Raw genomic sequence first — 16,539 nt, 5'->3', positions numbered from 1 at the left:
ACTCAAAGATACCCTGTATTAACAATAAGGAGGAGAAGAGAGATTGAGTGCCCAATCCTATAATTATTAACGATATTCAAATTGCAAAATAACACGATAATTTACACACAGGAAATTATGAAATGGATAGATATAAAGCCGGAGAAAATAAGTAAATATTTGCATCACAAACTGCACATGGTTGGAGCTCCACGTGAATACACATGTGCAGATCTGAGTATATAGCGAGTGAACATTGTATAATAGGCTACAAATACATACTATACATATGTATGTAAATACATGTGTGCATTGTTAACCATATAACCTTAGAAATAACTCTTTTCCAAAAAATTAACAGATCAAGAGAAACACAACCGAAGATTCTAACAGTTCAAGTGAAACATAAAGGATGTAAACTTTAAATCAATAAACAAGAAAGAGCATCTAAAATACACATTTAAAGTATCGCTGTTATGCATTAAAGAATCCTTACAAAATACTGAGGGGAAGGGGGAAGACACCTTTCAGAGACAGATATGGTGAATACCTGTGGGATATATATAACATTTTACGCAAAAATAAAATTGTCAGGTATTCATCCCAGTTGATTGGAGTTTTCGATTTCTTAGATCCCTATTGCAGTAAACTTAAAGAATCTGACTTTATTGATTTAGAAAGAGACATAATGCGTTTAGGAACTGAAAATAGGCAGATTTAGAAAAAGAAATCTGATTTAAAACTATTTTGGAACGATGTTCTAGAAGAAATTACAGGGAGGGAATTCTTCAAGCGTCTGATCTCATCAGTGGCTCTACAGCGCCCCCCTCTCTCCTGTTTTAATATTGAACCACACCTTTCGATGATCACTAGATGCCAAATGGTCTCCCACCCTGACATCAGAAACGTTCTCTCCATTCGCAAGCACCAGGTCCAGAATAGCTCCATTCCATGTCTGTTCCATTACCCACTGCTGAAACAATTCTTCCTGTAGAGAATCCAAGATATCTTTGCTTATAGACGACCCCCCCCCCCCCCCCCCCCACAGCAGGGAAACCCCAGTCAACATCCGGCATATTGAAGTCACCTGTCAATAGTACTTCCCCTTTCCTCGCTATCTTGTGGTTATCTTCAATTAAGTCCCTGTTCATTTCCTCCGACTGTGACGGTGACCTGTATATTACTCCGATATAGATACATTTTTCTTTCCCTCTTTCAACCCACAGCGCTTCTTCCGTACCCTACTTGTCCTGCAGTTCCATCACTTTGATATTATTCTTAGCATATAATGCCACTCCTCCACCCTTTTTTCCTACTCTGTTCTTCCTGAATAGATTATAGCTTGGTATAGCAATATCCCAGTCATAGTTCTTCATGAACGCCACTAAATCCAAGTCTGCTTCCATCATTGTAGCCTCTAAATCTAGAAGTTTGTTTCCCATACGGGGATTGGTATACACAGCTCTCCAGATGTTACTCTTTTTTTCTCTTCTATAGGGGCATTTGATGTCCTACCTTCCTTGGGGTTAATTGTGGCTTTGTGGCCTTTTTTACCCATCCCCATCAGTTTTAGTTTAAAGCCCTATTTAGTACTTTAGCCAGTGTATTGCTAAAGACACTCTGTCCCTTCCTTGACAGGTGGACACCATTACCGCTCAGCAGCTCTTGGAAAATCATCCCATGGTCTAAGAAACCAAAGCACTCTTGCCGGCACCAACCACGCAGCCACGCATTTATCTCCAAGATGCGAGCTTCTCTCATTTGGCCTTTACCTTCGACAGGGAGGATCGATGAGAACACCGCCTGCGCACCTAGATGCTTCACCCTCTGACCCAAAGCCATGAAGTCTCGTATGATATATTCAGTGTGATATTTAGCAGTATCATTTGTGCCAACATGGATGAGTAGCATAGGAGAGTAGTCAGTAGGCTTGATGAGTCTAGGTCAGGGGTAGGCAACTCCGGTCCTTGAGAGCCGCAGGTCAGGTCAGGTTTTCAGGATATCCACAATGAATATGCAGGAGATAGATTTGCAAGCACTGCCTCCATGCAAATCTATCTCATGCATATTCATTGTGGATATCCTGAAAACCTGACCTGCCTGCAGCTCTTGAGGACCGGAGTTGCCTACCCCCTGGTCTAGGTAATCTTACCACAACATCAAGAGTCTTGGCACCAGGCAGACAGCACGCCTCCCAGGACAACATGTCCAGTTGGCAGATGGGCACTTTGGTACCCCTCAGAAGTGAATCTCCCACCAAACCACTACTTTTTGCTTCTTTCTGGCCACTTGTCCAGCAGTATTGGCATTTTTGGTCATTGTTTCCTCCTGGTCTTTTTTTTTTTTTTTTTAGCTGTTTCTAGCTCTTCTACCTCCAGGGCTGAGAATCAATTCTTTAGTCCAACAAAAGATGGAGTTGGAGGGTTGTTCTTGCAAGACATGGTGACCTGCTTCCAGCTGTGCTCTTTCTGCCCAACATCTTCCCTCCCTTTGTTGGAAGTCCCCAATGTTTTGACTTTCATCTCCTTGACAAATTTCTGGTTGTCCCAGATGTTTTAGTCTTGCCACTTCTCTTAGTTCTTGTACTTCTTTTCTTGAGGGATTCAATGTACGTCCTGCCAAATGAATCTTATTGACTTCTTTGACTGGGTGACCAAAGAACTAGATGAAGAACGTGCACCAGATGTAATCTACTTGGATTTCAGCAAAGCCTTTAATACAGTCTCCCACAGAAGACTCGTGAATAAGCTGAAAAGGGCTGAACTTAGGACCAAAAGTGGTGAACTGGATAGGAAACTGGTTGACCGACAGGTGGCAGAGGGCGGTGATAAATGGAATCCACTCAGAGGAAAGGAAAGTGAGCAGTGGAGTTCCTCAGGGGTCGATGCTGAGGCCTATTCTGTTTAATATATTTGAGAGAAATATTGCTAAAGGGTTGGAAGGAAAGGTTTGCCTTTTTGCGGATGACATGAAGATAGCCAATAGAGTGGATACCCTGGAGGGAATAGAAACAATGAGAAGGGATCTCCAAAAGTTAGAAGAATGGTCGAGGGCCTGGCAGTTAGTGATTGCGATGTTCAGCTTTTCGTTTTGACTAGAAATTAGGATATATATAATAACAATATTGAAAGAGTTATATAAAGTAAGGATTAATATTTTTACATGTGCTATTTTTTGGTGTACTTAAAATTTAATGCCAAGAAGTCAGAGTGATGCACTTGGGGTGTAGAAACACAAAAGAGAGATACTTGATAGGGGAGAGATTAGTAGGAGAGAGACCTTGTGGTGTTGGTGTCAGAGGATATGAAGGTGAAGATACAATGTGAAAAGGCGACGGCTGTGGCCAGAAGGATTCTAGGCTTCATAGAGAGGGGTATGACTAGCAGAAGAAAGGAGGTGTTGATGCCCCTCTGTATGTCATTAGTGAGGCCCCACTTGGAGTATTGTGTTCAGTTTTGGAGGCCGTATCTTGCTAAAGATGTAAAAAGACTGGAAGCTGTGCAAAAAGAAGCTTCAAAAGTGGTATGGGATTTGCGTTGCAAACCGTACGAGGAGAAACTTGTCGACCTGAACATGTATACCTTGGAGGAAAGGAGAAACAGGGGTGACATGATACAGACGTTCAAATATTTGAAAGGTATTAATCTGTAAACAAAACTTTTCTGGAGATGGGAAGGTGGTAGAACTAGAGGACATGAATTGAGGTTGAAGGGGGGCAGATGGAAAAGGGTGGTAGATACATGGAATGCCCTCCCGTGTGAGGTGGAGATGAAAATGGTAATGGAATTCAAACATGCGTGGGATAAACACAAAGGAACCCTGTTTAGAAGGAATGGATGGAATCTTTGCAGACATTGGGTAGCAACACTGGTAATTGGGAAGCAAAACCAGTGCTTTGCAGAATTCTACGGTCTACACCCTGATCATAACTGAATAGATAGGGATGGGCTGGAGTGTAAATTTTAAGGGGCTTTGACGTTAGCTTCAGAACTTAGTACAAGAACAGTGCTGGGCAGACTTCTACGGTTTGTGCCCTGAGAATTTCAAGGACAAATCAAACTCGGGTATACATATAAAGTATCATATACCTTGTAAAATGAGTTTATCTTGTTGGGCAGACTGGATGAACCGTTCAGGTCTTTATCTGCGTCATTTACTATGTTACTATGTTACTTCCAATCAAAATAGCCTCCACACACGACTTCAGCTAATGAAAGCTGAAACTGAAAGCCACAGTACTTGGAGTGACAGCTGATGTTGTATCTTCACAGAGAGGCTAATTCTTAAGGAAATCTACAGACTTAAATTCCTGCTAAACCTTTGTATCAAAAACATTTATTTGGAGTATTCGATTTACTATACGGTGTAAATTATTGTGCAAAATCATTACTGCATTACTTGCAATCACATTACACACACACAATAAAAATGCAGTGTTGCACCTCCCCCCACCCCCTTAGTTTACTTTACAATCCCTGGTGGTCTAGTGTGTTTCCCAAGTCCAGTCCTGGAGTACCCCATGCCAGTCAGGTTTTCAGGATATCCACAATAAATATGCATGAACTTGATTTGCATACACTTCCTGTATTATATGTAAATCTCATTCAGGCATATTCATTGTGGATATCCTGAAAACCTGACTGGCAAGGGGTACTCCAGGACCGGACTTGGGAAACACTGGTCTAGTGCCCAGCTCTACCTCAAAAATGCTGCCATGGTCTCTTGGAGCAGTCTCATGAGATTCCCACTAGAGGTCATGGATTTTGAGAGCAGAACCAGCATAGACAGGAATCACTCCTGCCCTGACTATACCCATAGACCACCAAGGATTGTAAGATTGGCCCAGGGAGGTGGGGGGCACCTACAATTGGCAGGGGGAGAGGCAACTCCTGTTTGGGAGGGAGACAGTAGGATGTTGCACACATTTTTGGGTTCCACCAAAAACACATGGTCAGTTTCAGCCAAAACTGAAACCAAGGCAGTAGTCTTTCGGCCAAAACTGAAACTAGGCAGAAAAAGGATTTTGGGCCAATTTCGGAACCGAAATTCAGTTGGTCTCTAATAGATGGTGTAGTATCAGCACACGACTGTCAAAAATACAAATGGCTGACAGAAAAATAAAAGCTGATCAGAGCCACTGTTGGTTGCAGAGGTTTGTCAGTCCACAGCCACCTTTGCATTGTCCTCCAGTCGACAGGAATTGTCATCATACAGCTGTAATTTCTTTGAATCAAAGAAAACATAGTTAATCATATTTAGAGACACTAAACATCTACAAGGAAATTTTAATACAAATAATCCACCTAGGTATAGAACTTTCGGTTTTAAAACCAAAAATTCTCCTCTTCTTTTTTTTGTGTCTCTGGCCAAATCTGGAAAAACTTGAACTTTATATCCTAAAAATGCAGCATTAATATGGCTAAAATAAGAACAAAAAATACTATTTCTGTTCGGCTCTAAAGCAAATGATACTAGAAGGGTAGTCCTCTCCGTTATAGTTTCTAGAGAACTTTCCAGAAATTCTGTTAGATTTAAATCAGGTTAAGGTCCCACAGAGGAAGGTCTTGAAAGCCCCATTATATATTGGGCTCTGACTATAGACGGATAGGCCTCAGCCGGAATGCCCAATATTTCACGAAAATTTTCAGCATATCCATTGCGGAAATAAGCGGTGATTTAGGAAAATTTAGGAATCTTGGGTTGTTCCTTCTTCCATGGTCTTCTACATACTCAAACTTACGAGCTTGAATATCTGTGTGAAATGAGTTTTCATGAAATGCCTAGTAGGCATAGCAATCCATCTTATTATGCAGAATATTAAAATATTCCCCTCAGCAACTGCTTAATAGCGGCTCATACTAGCCAACAAACTCTTCAAGATGGTTAAACCTCTATTCAGGACTGTCTTAACCATGAGGCAAAGTATTCAATCACCTAGAGCAGCAGCTTCTAGAGGTAGAAAAGTGCAGTCAAGAGTAAAACAATAGTTTCTGACAGCCGTCCAATTCAAAGATTTATCAGTGTGAGACTGGGCATCCAAATGGCAGATGACTTTTAATGTGAGCAAGTGCAAAGTGATGCATGTGGGAAAGAGGAACCCAATCTATAGCTACATGATGCAAGGTTCCACATTAGGGATCACCACCCAGAAAAAGGATCTAGGTGTCATGGTCGATGATACATTGAAACCCTCTGCTCATTGTGCAGTGGCTGCTAAGAAAGCAAATAAAATGTTAGGAATTATTAGGAAAGGAATAGAAACCAAAAATGTGAATGCCTTTGTATCACTCCATGGTGTGACCGCACCTCAAATGCTGTGTGCAGTTCTAGTCATTGCATCTCAAAAAAAGATATAGCGAACTTAGAAAAGGTACAGAGAAGGGCGAAGAAAATAATAAAGGGGGTGGGACTAGAGAATGCCCAGGGACTATGTTCGTCCCTGTGAGCTCTGATCTTATCCGCACTAACCTCAAACTGTTATGATTTTATGTTTGAATCATTTTATTAGAGTATAAAAAGAATCAATACTCTATAAATCACAAACAGTACAGTAAAAGGATCAACAAAACACCTGTCTCCCCTCCCCCCTCACAAATATCCACTCCACTATCTGGAAAACTGAACAAGCCAAATTACTACAATGCTACATAGAAAATTCATGCTAACAGAATACCTCAGTCACACACACATAACACAAATGCCAAATATATAATAGCTGACCAAAAATGATAAACATAAATTAAACCAAAATCTCAAGAATCCACATCTTGCATGTAGTACAACACCAAAGAAGAGGTGCATTTCCTCCTATACCATGCAAAATATAAAGATGACACATGCCAGGGATGATGTTAGGGGAGTGCAACTAGGGCAACTGCCCCTGGCCAAAGAGAGCCCTAAGCCTGTTGGAAGCTGAAGAAAGCACTGCCTGGTAGGATCCCCTCCCAAATTTCTGCCCTGGGTTCCAGCCATGTCTAACATCAGCTCTGGCAGGATACACATTTCAACTCTGACATAAATAAAATTATTTTTTTTTCTACCTTTTTGTTGTCTGGTCATTTTATTTTTCAAATCATGTTTGTTCCAGGCTCTGGTTTCTCTTTCCCTATTGTCTTTTCTTAACTCACTCACCAGAGTCTCCTGCCCATTTGACATTTCTTCTTTCTCTGTGCTTGCCATCCATCTTCCATCTCTGTGTAACTATCTTTCCCCATGTTCAGCATCCTCCTTCTCTGTGTTTATATTACAACAAGGAAAGTTTTTTTTATATTCTAGGGCAATTTTGGAAGTTAAATCATTTGAAAATTCTTTGACCAGACTGTACCAATTCTGGTCCCATCCAGAGAATTGCCTTAACAACAGTAGTTAGCTGACACTTTGGGACTTACAATCCCACTCACCCCAGGGTTTTCCACTCATTTATAGACAAACCAAACCTCATTAACTTTACTCAATCATACACAGGCAGTCTTACAGACTGTTAACCCCAACTAGGTACACCTGTTCATACCCAATTCAACCAATCAGGATGACTTTTATTCTCTGCAATAATTGTGGTACTTTAGTTTCAAGGCCAATCATCTGGAGACTTAAAGCTTGCCCTATCTGTCTTCAGCTATCTAGTTTTAAACAAGAGCTCAGTAAAGTAATGCAAGAATTGGATACAATTAAAGCAGCTTCTAGGACTGCACAGAGAAATAGCTTCTCACCACTCCTCAAAGAATAAAACCACATAAGAACAGATGGTTCACAGTAGGCTCAGGCAGACTTCGTCATGTGACACAGAAGCATCCACCCGCACAAGTGTTGCCACTAAAGAATTCTTTTGCTCCATTACAGCACTGTAATGCTCCTGAAAATAGAACTGAAGCAGAGGAAAAAGCAATAAAGTTGAAACAAAAATACATGAAGGTACCCAAAGTGAAAAGACACCCCCAAATCACTAATGTTGAAACACATACAAAGTAATATAGATGGAAAGCGATGGCCACAAATGGTCGTAGTCTAAGCAATAAAGTTCATGACCTTCAAGCCCTGATGTTGGACATGGCTCAACGGTTCCCACGAATGGGATGCAAGCATACCAGGCTATAATCTATTTAGGAAGGATAGAGAGGGTCGTACAGGTGGAGGAGTAGCTCTGTATGTGAGGAATGATATCATGGCAACTGAAATGACAGGGACCTGGGGAAAAGAAGAAGCGATATGGATCACCTTAAAAAGAGAGGATAGAACCTCTGTCCACGTGGGTGTTGTCTACAGACCCCCCACACAATTAGAGGAACTAGATAAAGATCTGATCGCAGATATTCAAAAATTAGGAAAGAAAAAAGAGGTTCTGTTGATGGGAGATTTCAATCTGCCAGATGTAGATTGGAAGGTTCCGTCTGCGAAATCGGAAAGAAGTAGAGAGATCATGGATGCTTTCCTAAGTGCTCTGCTCAGACAGATGGTGATAGAACCCACGAGGGAGGGAGCGATGCTGGATCTGGTGCTCACAAATGGGGATAGTGTGTCAAATGTGCGAGTTTGTGCACACCTGGGAAACAGTGACCATCAAACGGTTTGGTTTGATATAATGGCTGAAGTGGAGGGCGGCCACTCTAAACTCAAAGTCCTGGATTTCAAGCGTGCTGACTTTAGTATAATGGGGGAATACCTGAGGAAGGAGATGATGGGCTGGGAGGACGAACATGAAGTGGAAGGGCAGTGGTCCAGGCTGAAAGAAGTAATAAATAGGGCCACAGAACTTTATGTAAGGAGAGTAAATAAAAGCAAGAGGAAAAGGAAACCGATATGGTTCTCCAAGCAAGTGGCTGAGAAAATAAAGGCTAAAGAGTTGGCGTTCCAGAAATATAGAAAATCTCAAGAAGAGGAACACGGGGAGGAATACCGGATGAAACTGAAAGAAGCCAAGAGAGAGGTACGTCTGGCGAAGGCGCAAGCGGAAGAACAAATGGCTAGAAATGTAGGGAGGGGTGACAAAACTTTCTTCAGGTATATTAGTGAAAGAAGAATGACTAAAAAGGGAATTGTGATACTAAAAGATACAGCGAACCGCTATGTAGATAATGATGAAGAAAAAGCCAATTTGCTAAATAGATACTTTTGTTCTGTTTTCACTGAAGAAAATCCTGGAGAAGGACCACGATGGAATGGCAAAAGTACACCTGAGAATGGAATGGATATAGCACCGTTCACGGAAGAGAGTGTGTATCAACAACTTGGAAAGCTAAAGGTGGACAAAGCCATGGGACCGGACGGGATCCACCCCAGAATATTGAGGGAGCTCAGAGAGGTCCTGGCGGGTCCTCTTAAAGATTTGTTTAATAAATCCTTGGAGACGGGCGAGGTTCCGAGGGACTGGAGAACAGCGGAGGTGGTACCTCTTCACAAAAGTGGTGATAGGGAAGAAGCTGGAAACTACAGGCCGGTAAGCCTCACTTCGGTTATTGGAAAAGTAATGGAAGCCATGCTGAAGGAAAGGATAGTGAATTTCCTAGAAGCCAACAAGCTGCAAGATCCGAGACAACATGGTTTTACCAGAGGGAAATCGTGCCAAACGAATCTCATTGAATTCTTTGATTGGGTAACTGGAGAATTGAATCATCGACGTGCTATAGACGTAATCTACTTAGATTTTATTAAAGCTTTTCACACGGTTCCTCACAGGAGGCTCTTAAATAAACTAGATGGGCTGAAGATAGGTCCCGAAGTGGTGAACTGGATTAGGAACTGGTTGACGGACAGACGACAGAGGGTGGTGGTAAATGGAGTTCGCTCGGAGGAGGGAAAGGTGAGTAGTGGAGTGCCTCAGGGATCGGTGCTGGGGCCGATTCTGTTCAATATATTTGTGAGTGACATTGCTGAAGGGTTAGAAGGTAAAGTTTGCCTATTTGCGGATGATACTAAGATTTGCAACAGAGTGGACACCCGGGAGGGAGTGGAAAGCATGAAAAAGGTTCTGAGGAAGCTAGAAGAATGGTCTAAGGTTTGGCAATTAAAATTCAATGCGAAGAAATGCAAAGTGATGCATTTAGGGAGTAGAAACCCACGAGAGACTTATGTGTTAGGCGGTGAGAGTCTGATAGGTACTGAGGGGGAGAGGGATCTTGGGGTGATAGTATCCGAGGATCTGAAGACGACAAAACAGTGTGACAAGGCGGTGGCCGTAGCGAGAAGGTTGCTAGGCTGTATAGAGAGAGGTGTGATCAGCAGAAGAAAGGAAGTGTTGATGCCCCTGTACAAGTCGTTGGTGAGGCCCCACCTGGAGTATTGTGTTCAGTTTTGGAGGCCGTACCTTGAGAAGGATGTTAAAAAAAATGGAAGCGGTGCAAAGAAAAGCTATGAGAATGGTATGGGATTTGCGTTCCAAGACGTATGAACAAAGACTTGCTGACCTGAACATGTATACCCTGGAGGAAAGGAGGAACAGGGGTGATATGATACAGACGTTCAAATACTTGAAAGGTATTAATCCGCAAACAAATCTTTTCCGGAGATGGGAAGGCGGTAGAACTAGAGGACATGAAATGAGATTGAAGGGAGGCAGACTCAAAAAAGATGTCAGGAAGTATTTTTTCACGGAGAGGGTGGTGGATGCTTGGAATGCCCTCCCGCGGGAGGTGGTGGAGATGAAAACGGTAACGGAATTCAAACATGCGTGGGATATGCATAAAGGAATCCTGTGCAGTAGGAATGGATCCTCAGAAGCTTAGCCGAAATTGGGTGGCAGAGCAGGTGGGGGAAGAGAGGTTGGTGGTTGGGAGGCGAGGATAGTGGAGGGCAGACTTATACGGTCCGTGCCAGAGCCGGTGATGGGAGGCGGGACTGGTGGTTGGGAGGCGGGAAATACTGCTGGGCAGACTTGTACGGTCTGTGCCCTGAAAAAGGCAGGTACAAATCAAGGTAAGGTATACACATATGAGTTTATCTTGTTGGGCAGACTGGATTGACCATGCAGGTCTTTTTCTGCCGTCATCTACTATGTTACTACCCTGTCCAGCATTTCCTCTGTGTCCATAATCCTATATTCATCACCACTCTGTGTCCCTTTCCCCTCAACCTGTGTCCAGTATCACTCCTCTGTGTCCCTATGCCCCCCAAGTCTAGCATCTCCCCCATGTGTTCCTATTCTCCCCCATGTCTAGCTTCCCTCTGTGTCCATATGCCCCCTCCCATGTCTGGCATTGCCCCTCTGTGTCCATATACCATCCACATGCAGCATCTCCTCTTTGTGTTCCTATCCCTGTGCACCCCTCTTTCTGTATACTTTCCTGTGTCCAGCTTCTCCCCTCTGTTCCTCCCCCACACCAATGTGTCTCCCTCCCTCTGCTGTGTGTTCAGTATTTCACTCCCTCTTTCTTCATCCCCTTGGTTCAGCATCGCTTTCCCTTCCCTTCTCTCCCTCCCCCCCTTACAAAACCAGCTCCTCTCCCCCTTCCCTCCAGCAATCCCCCCCCCCCCCACAGGTCCATTGCCTCTCTCCCTTCACTCCAGCAGCCCCCCCCCCCCCACAGGTCAATTGCCTTTTTTCTTTCCCTCCAGCAGCCCCCCTCCCATGAGTCCACTGCCTCTTTCCCTTCTCCCCAGCAGCCCCCTCCCACAGGTCTAGCGCCTCTCTCCCTTCTCTCCAGCAGCCTCCCATGCGTCCAGTGCCTCCCTCCCTGCAGGTCCAGCAGCCCCCATCCCTTCCCTCCAGCACCCCCTCCCTCCCTACGGATCAGCACTGTGTTTCCTCCCCACCCCCACAGTAGCTTTATCTTAGGCACCCAACAGTGATCTTCACAGGCCTGCTCTTGGGCCTTGTCTCTGCCAATTCCCGCTTTCTGATGCAACTTCCTGTTTTCATTAAACTGGAAGTTGCATCAGAATGCAGGACCTTTGGGGGAGGGGGGTCCTACTATCTGATGTAGTATCACATCATACCTTATGCTGTGAGTTTGAGTTTATCTTGTTGGGCAGACTGGATGAACCGTACAGGTCTTTATCTGCTGTCATCTACTATGTTACTGTATTTCAAAAATGTGGAACAATGTGCTCAGAAATCAGTGTGCCAAACGTGTCTGCAAGACTAAGGCATCCCGTTTCTATCATTGCACATTGTTTATTATTCACTGTCCTCTCAATCAGTCTTTACAAAAACTACATAATCCACTTACCTTAAAATGAATCCCTGTGAGTCAAAATATTTCTAAAATCTCTTCAGAGGCAGAAACAGAAACGAGACCAAAAAAAACCCATCATGCCATTGGGACCCGAATGTAGCCCTGACACCATTGATGAAACCACTTTTTGAGCCTGCGGAATCTGTGTTGTTCAAGCAGCTCTCGGGGAAGGTGGCACTTTTAATAGCAGTCACTTTTGCCAGAAAAGTCAATGCACTTAAGGCACTGGTATTATATGTTCTATATGCAGAGTTATTCCCAAATAAGGTACCTCTTAGAATGCATCATAAAATTCCTGCCAAAGATAGTTTCAGCCTTCAACTTTGAGTCTGTGATAATGCCAGTCTTTCATCCAAAGCTTCATTCAGCCAGGAAAAGTGAAATTCATACACTAGATTGTAAGATGGTATTCATGTTCTACCTAGATAGATAAAAGGCATACTGAAAACACACTCTATACCTTGTAACTAAAATAGTCTTGGCGTTTTCTTGCTTGTGTTCAGCACTGCATATATCTAGTAGAGCCATAGAAATAAGTAATAGTAGTAGTATTTGTCCTTTTTAAAAGAACAATAGAAAACTGGCCTTACAACTGAAAATAAAGTGGTACTTAACAAATTGACTTAAACCTTCATTTGAAGTTGTGACCTGAGTAGGTCGTAGAGATGTCAGCCCAGACCTCTGGAGGTTGCATGCTTTCTGTGGCTGCAGTAATGAGGTTGCAGCCACGGAATGTTTGATTAGCCCTTAAATAAAGTAAAGGTCCACTGTTACCATATCCTCTGGCAAAAGAGTTCCAGAGCTTAACTAATCATTGAGTGAAAAATATTTACTCCTGTTTGTTTTAAAAGTATTACCAAGAAAAGTCATGGAGTGTCAACTAGTCTTTGTACTTTTCAAAAGAGTAAAAAAAATCAGTTCACTTCTCATTCTACACCACTTAGGATTTTGTAAACCTCAATCTTATTTCCCCTCAGCCATATTTTCCAAGCTGAAGAGCCCTAACCTCTTTAGCCTTTCCTCATATGAGAGGTGTTCCATCTCCATTATCATTTTGGTCGCTCTTCTTTGAACCTTTTCTAATTCCACTATGTTTTTTTTTTTAAATACAGCAACCAGAACTGAATGCAATAATCTAGGTGAGATTGCACCATGGAGCGATGGAGGCATAGTATTCTCGGTCTTATTTACCGTCCCTTTCCTAATAATTCCTTTAATCATGTTTTCCTTTTTGTCCTCCGCCACACACTGGGCTGATGATTTTAGTGTATTGTCTACATTGACACCTAGATCTTTTTCTTGGGTGCTGACCCCCAAGATGGACCCTAGCATCAGGTAACTATGATGTGGATTGTTCTTCCCAATGTGCATCACTTTGCATTTGTCCATATTAAATTTCATCAGGTGATCCGTAGCAACCATATGCTGACAAGATCATGCTTTTCAACAGAGAAGGTGAAGTTGCTTATCTGTAATGTGCATTCAGTATAGAGAGTAAGATAAATTGAGCACACGGTCTCACCTTTTAAGCCAATGATCCTTCACCCAGTCCTCAGGACAAATGCAGGCATGTAGAATTTCAGGATATCTGTATATTAATTAGCTTGCACCTTTTTGATAGCTGAAGGCAAGTTTCTCTTAGCTATTTCCGTAACCCCAAAGGATTTATTTTACTTTTGTACCAGATACAATGGTCGGTGAAGTGAGTTGCCCAAAGTCAGGATGAATGTCATCAAAATATGAACCCTGGATATCAGTATGTTGGTCGAGCCACTAGCCAGTGAATGTGCATGAAAATGATTTGCATAAACAGACACCATTTGCAAATCTCTTAAACATTTTTATTGAAGCTGGTCAGTAGGTCCAGAACCACTGTTGTGTTCTAAGCTACGTATGAACTGAGGTACTAATACAGAGGTAGTAACAAGCCAGAAATACAACCCATGTTGAAGAGCTGCTTCTAAAACTAATTCTGAGCTCTCAGAGAGCTTACGTGTCTTGGATAAAAGTATCCACTTGTGTCTAATTTATCCTGCTGTCCACAGAGAATTCCAAATTAAGGAAAGCAATATTTTATTGCATCAGAGTATAATAAAATAAGAGCAAAATGGGTAAGCTACATGGCTCAGGCTATATTCTTTTTTGGCTGTTTTGGTCTGGTTGTGTCAAGAGTTGATACACACAGGCCTAGCAGAGAATAGAAGATGAATGTCATTTCCTGTGGTGTAGATCCTGCCAGCCAGTGAAACTCGGCATAATTTCTTGAGAAGGGGAAATGGCAGGAAGAGCAAAATGATTTTTTTGGGGGGAGGGGGGAAGACATGGCAGAAAATAAGTTAAATCAATCTGAATCTGAAGTAAAGAAAGTATAAGAAGTCAGGTCTGTACATAAATCCTACATAAATGAGAATGCAAGTTTTCCTGTACTTTGCTACACGTGGAGGTGTATTTTCAAAGCACTTAGGGGCCCTTTTACTAAGCCACGTAGGCATGTATGAGCGTCCTAAGCACATCAGTTTTGAACTACCGCCCAGCTACCGTGTGGCCCAGGCGGTAATTTCATTTTTGTGCGCGACACTAACCAGGCAGTAATCGGCATTGTGCACACATAGACCATTACCGCCCGGTTAACGCGTGAGACTTTACTGCTAGGTCAGTGGGTGGTGGTAAGCTCTCAAGCCCAAAATGGACGTGCACCAGTTTTTATTTTGCCAGAAGTCCATTTTCGTCCAAAAAAAAGGCCTTTTTGGAGGCCCGCTGAAAAATGGATCTGTGCCCGTCCAATACATGCATCTACACCAGAGCAGGCCATTTTTTTGGCGCACCTTAGTAAAAGGACCCCTCAGACTTCCAAAGTTCCATAGGTTATTATAGAACTTTTTTGTCTATGTGCTTTGAAAATATGCCTCTATGTGTAACTTTGTAACTAAGTGCTTTGAAAATGAACCCCATAGTGATCTTAAATACTGATTTCTAGCACCAAAGAAAATTTTATTTTTGTATTTTTGTTTTGTTTTTAGGCTCCTCCATCACCGCCATCCTCATCTTGACATTGTTCCATGGACAGTAATTGAGAACTTTTTCTGATATTCAGGAAGTGACCCAATTCTGCACCACTATTTTTTCCTTTAATGTCTTTTTTTTTTTTTTTTTTTTAAGGGGGTTTCTGTTCTTCTGTTTTTGTAGCTAAATCCCGTAAGGCTGCTGGCTGAAAGCTGTGTCTATGCAACCTTCCCAGTGCGGAGTGTCAACCAACTGGACAGGAGAGATCACTGCTCTATCTCCAGGACTTAACCATAAATGAAGCTGATCCAGCTGTTCTTAAAAAATATATATATATATAATCCCACGTTTTGTATATATCTGAAAAAACTGGCAAGATTATACAGACTACTGACTTGAAAACCACCTCTTTTGTATCTCTGTTTCTGGGCTGATGAATCATGTTTGATCCATTTCCCCCCTTCAGAATTTCTCCTGGAAAGAGTACTAGCTTAGCTGGTCATTTCTTTGTAAAGTAGGTAGGAATTATAAGTCTCTTTGGGCAACATTTTTTTTAATGTGAAAAGTTAGGTGATAAATTTTTTACAGTTTTAGTTTCATTTCTGTCTCGTTTTTTGAAGCCATGATGGTTAAAATTTTGGTTTCCTTTATAAAATAAAATTTTTAAAAAATAAAAATTAACAGCCAAGTCACAAAGATAAATGGGTTGCACATAGACTAAGGAATAAACTTCAGATTTGTGATTTTTGTTTCTAATCTTGATGTAAATTTACACTATTTATAAATACATATTTATTGCTTGAAAATATTTGTGAATGGAATGCTGTTATTTTTTTCCAGATTACCTGCCATTGAAATTTTAAGGAGTTTTGTCATTTCAAACACTACTCCTATTACATTTTCTATATGTAAATAAAACTGCTTAGCATTGTACAGAAACTTTTATTAAAATTGTTTAATGTTTAAAGAGTTTTCTATTGTTTGAGTTTTAACAAGAATTTATGTACAGCTACCAGTCTTGTTCATTTTTTTCATATACTGACTACATATAAATATTTATATATACACTTGTGTGTGTGTATATATATGTATATAAATGTGTACATAATTGTAGAGCCTACATTTTTAACTCATTTAAGTTTCTTATCTATAGTAGATTTGAGGTGTCTACTGTAAAGTATTGCTTATAAAATTGATTTAAAAAATATATAGTGTCTTTCCAAGACCTTTAATGTTCTCACTGTCTTATTGGTAAACAGCATTTGCTTTAGCAAAAGGTAAACATTGCCTGCCAATATGTAGCAAAAATGAAAACTGGGTGACCAGTTTTCTAATTTGGTTTTATAAGACATTCTGCTAACTTAAGGACCCTTTTACAGAGTGGCGGTAA

General features: G+C 41.7%; 1 protein-coding gene across 3 annotated transcripts in view; it reads left to right on the top strand.

Annotated features, from left to right (window-relative positions):
- The window catches only part of KDM6A (lysine demethylase 6A), a 606,821-nt gene extending 590,647 nt beyond the window's left edge, over nucleotides 1–16,174 (top strand). For 2 of the 3 annotated variants that reach the window (XM_030202242.1, XM_030202240.1), the window contains one exon: nucleotides 15,333–16,174. In XM_030202242.1, coding sequence (XP_030058102.1) covers nucleotides 15,333–15,440 — 108 coding nt within the window. In that variant the 3' untranslated portion in view covers nucleotides 15,441–16,174. Of the gene's footprint in view, nucleotides 1–15,166 lie in introns of all 3 variants that reach the window. The other variant, XM_030202241.1, reaches the window with a different exon arrangement.
- The last annotated feature ends 365 nt before the right edge of the window (nucleotides 16,175–16,539 follow it).

The sequence above is a fragment of the Microcaecilia unicolor genome, chromosome 4 (genome assembly GCF_901765095.1).
Source record: "Microcaecilia unicolor chromosome 4, aMicUni1.1, whole genome shotgun sequence".
Lineage (NCBI taxonomy): Eukaryota > Metazoa > Chordata > Amphibia > Gymnophiona > Siphonopidae > Microcaecilia > Microcaecilia unicolor.
This window is presented reverse-complemented; position numbering and strand designations above follow the sequence as displayed.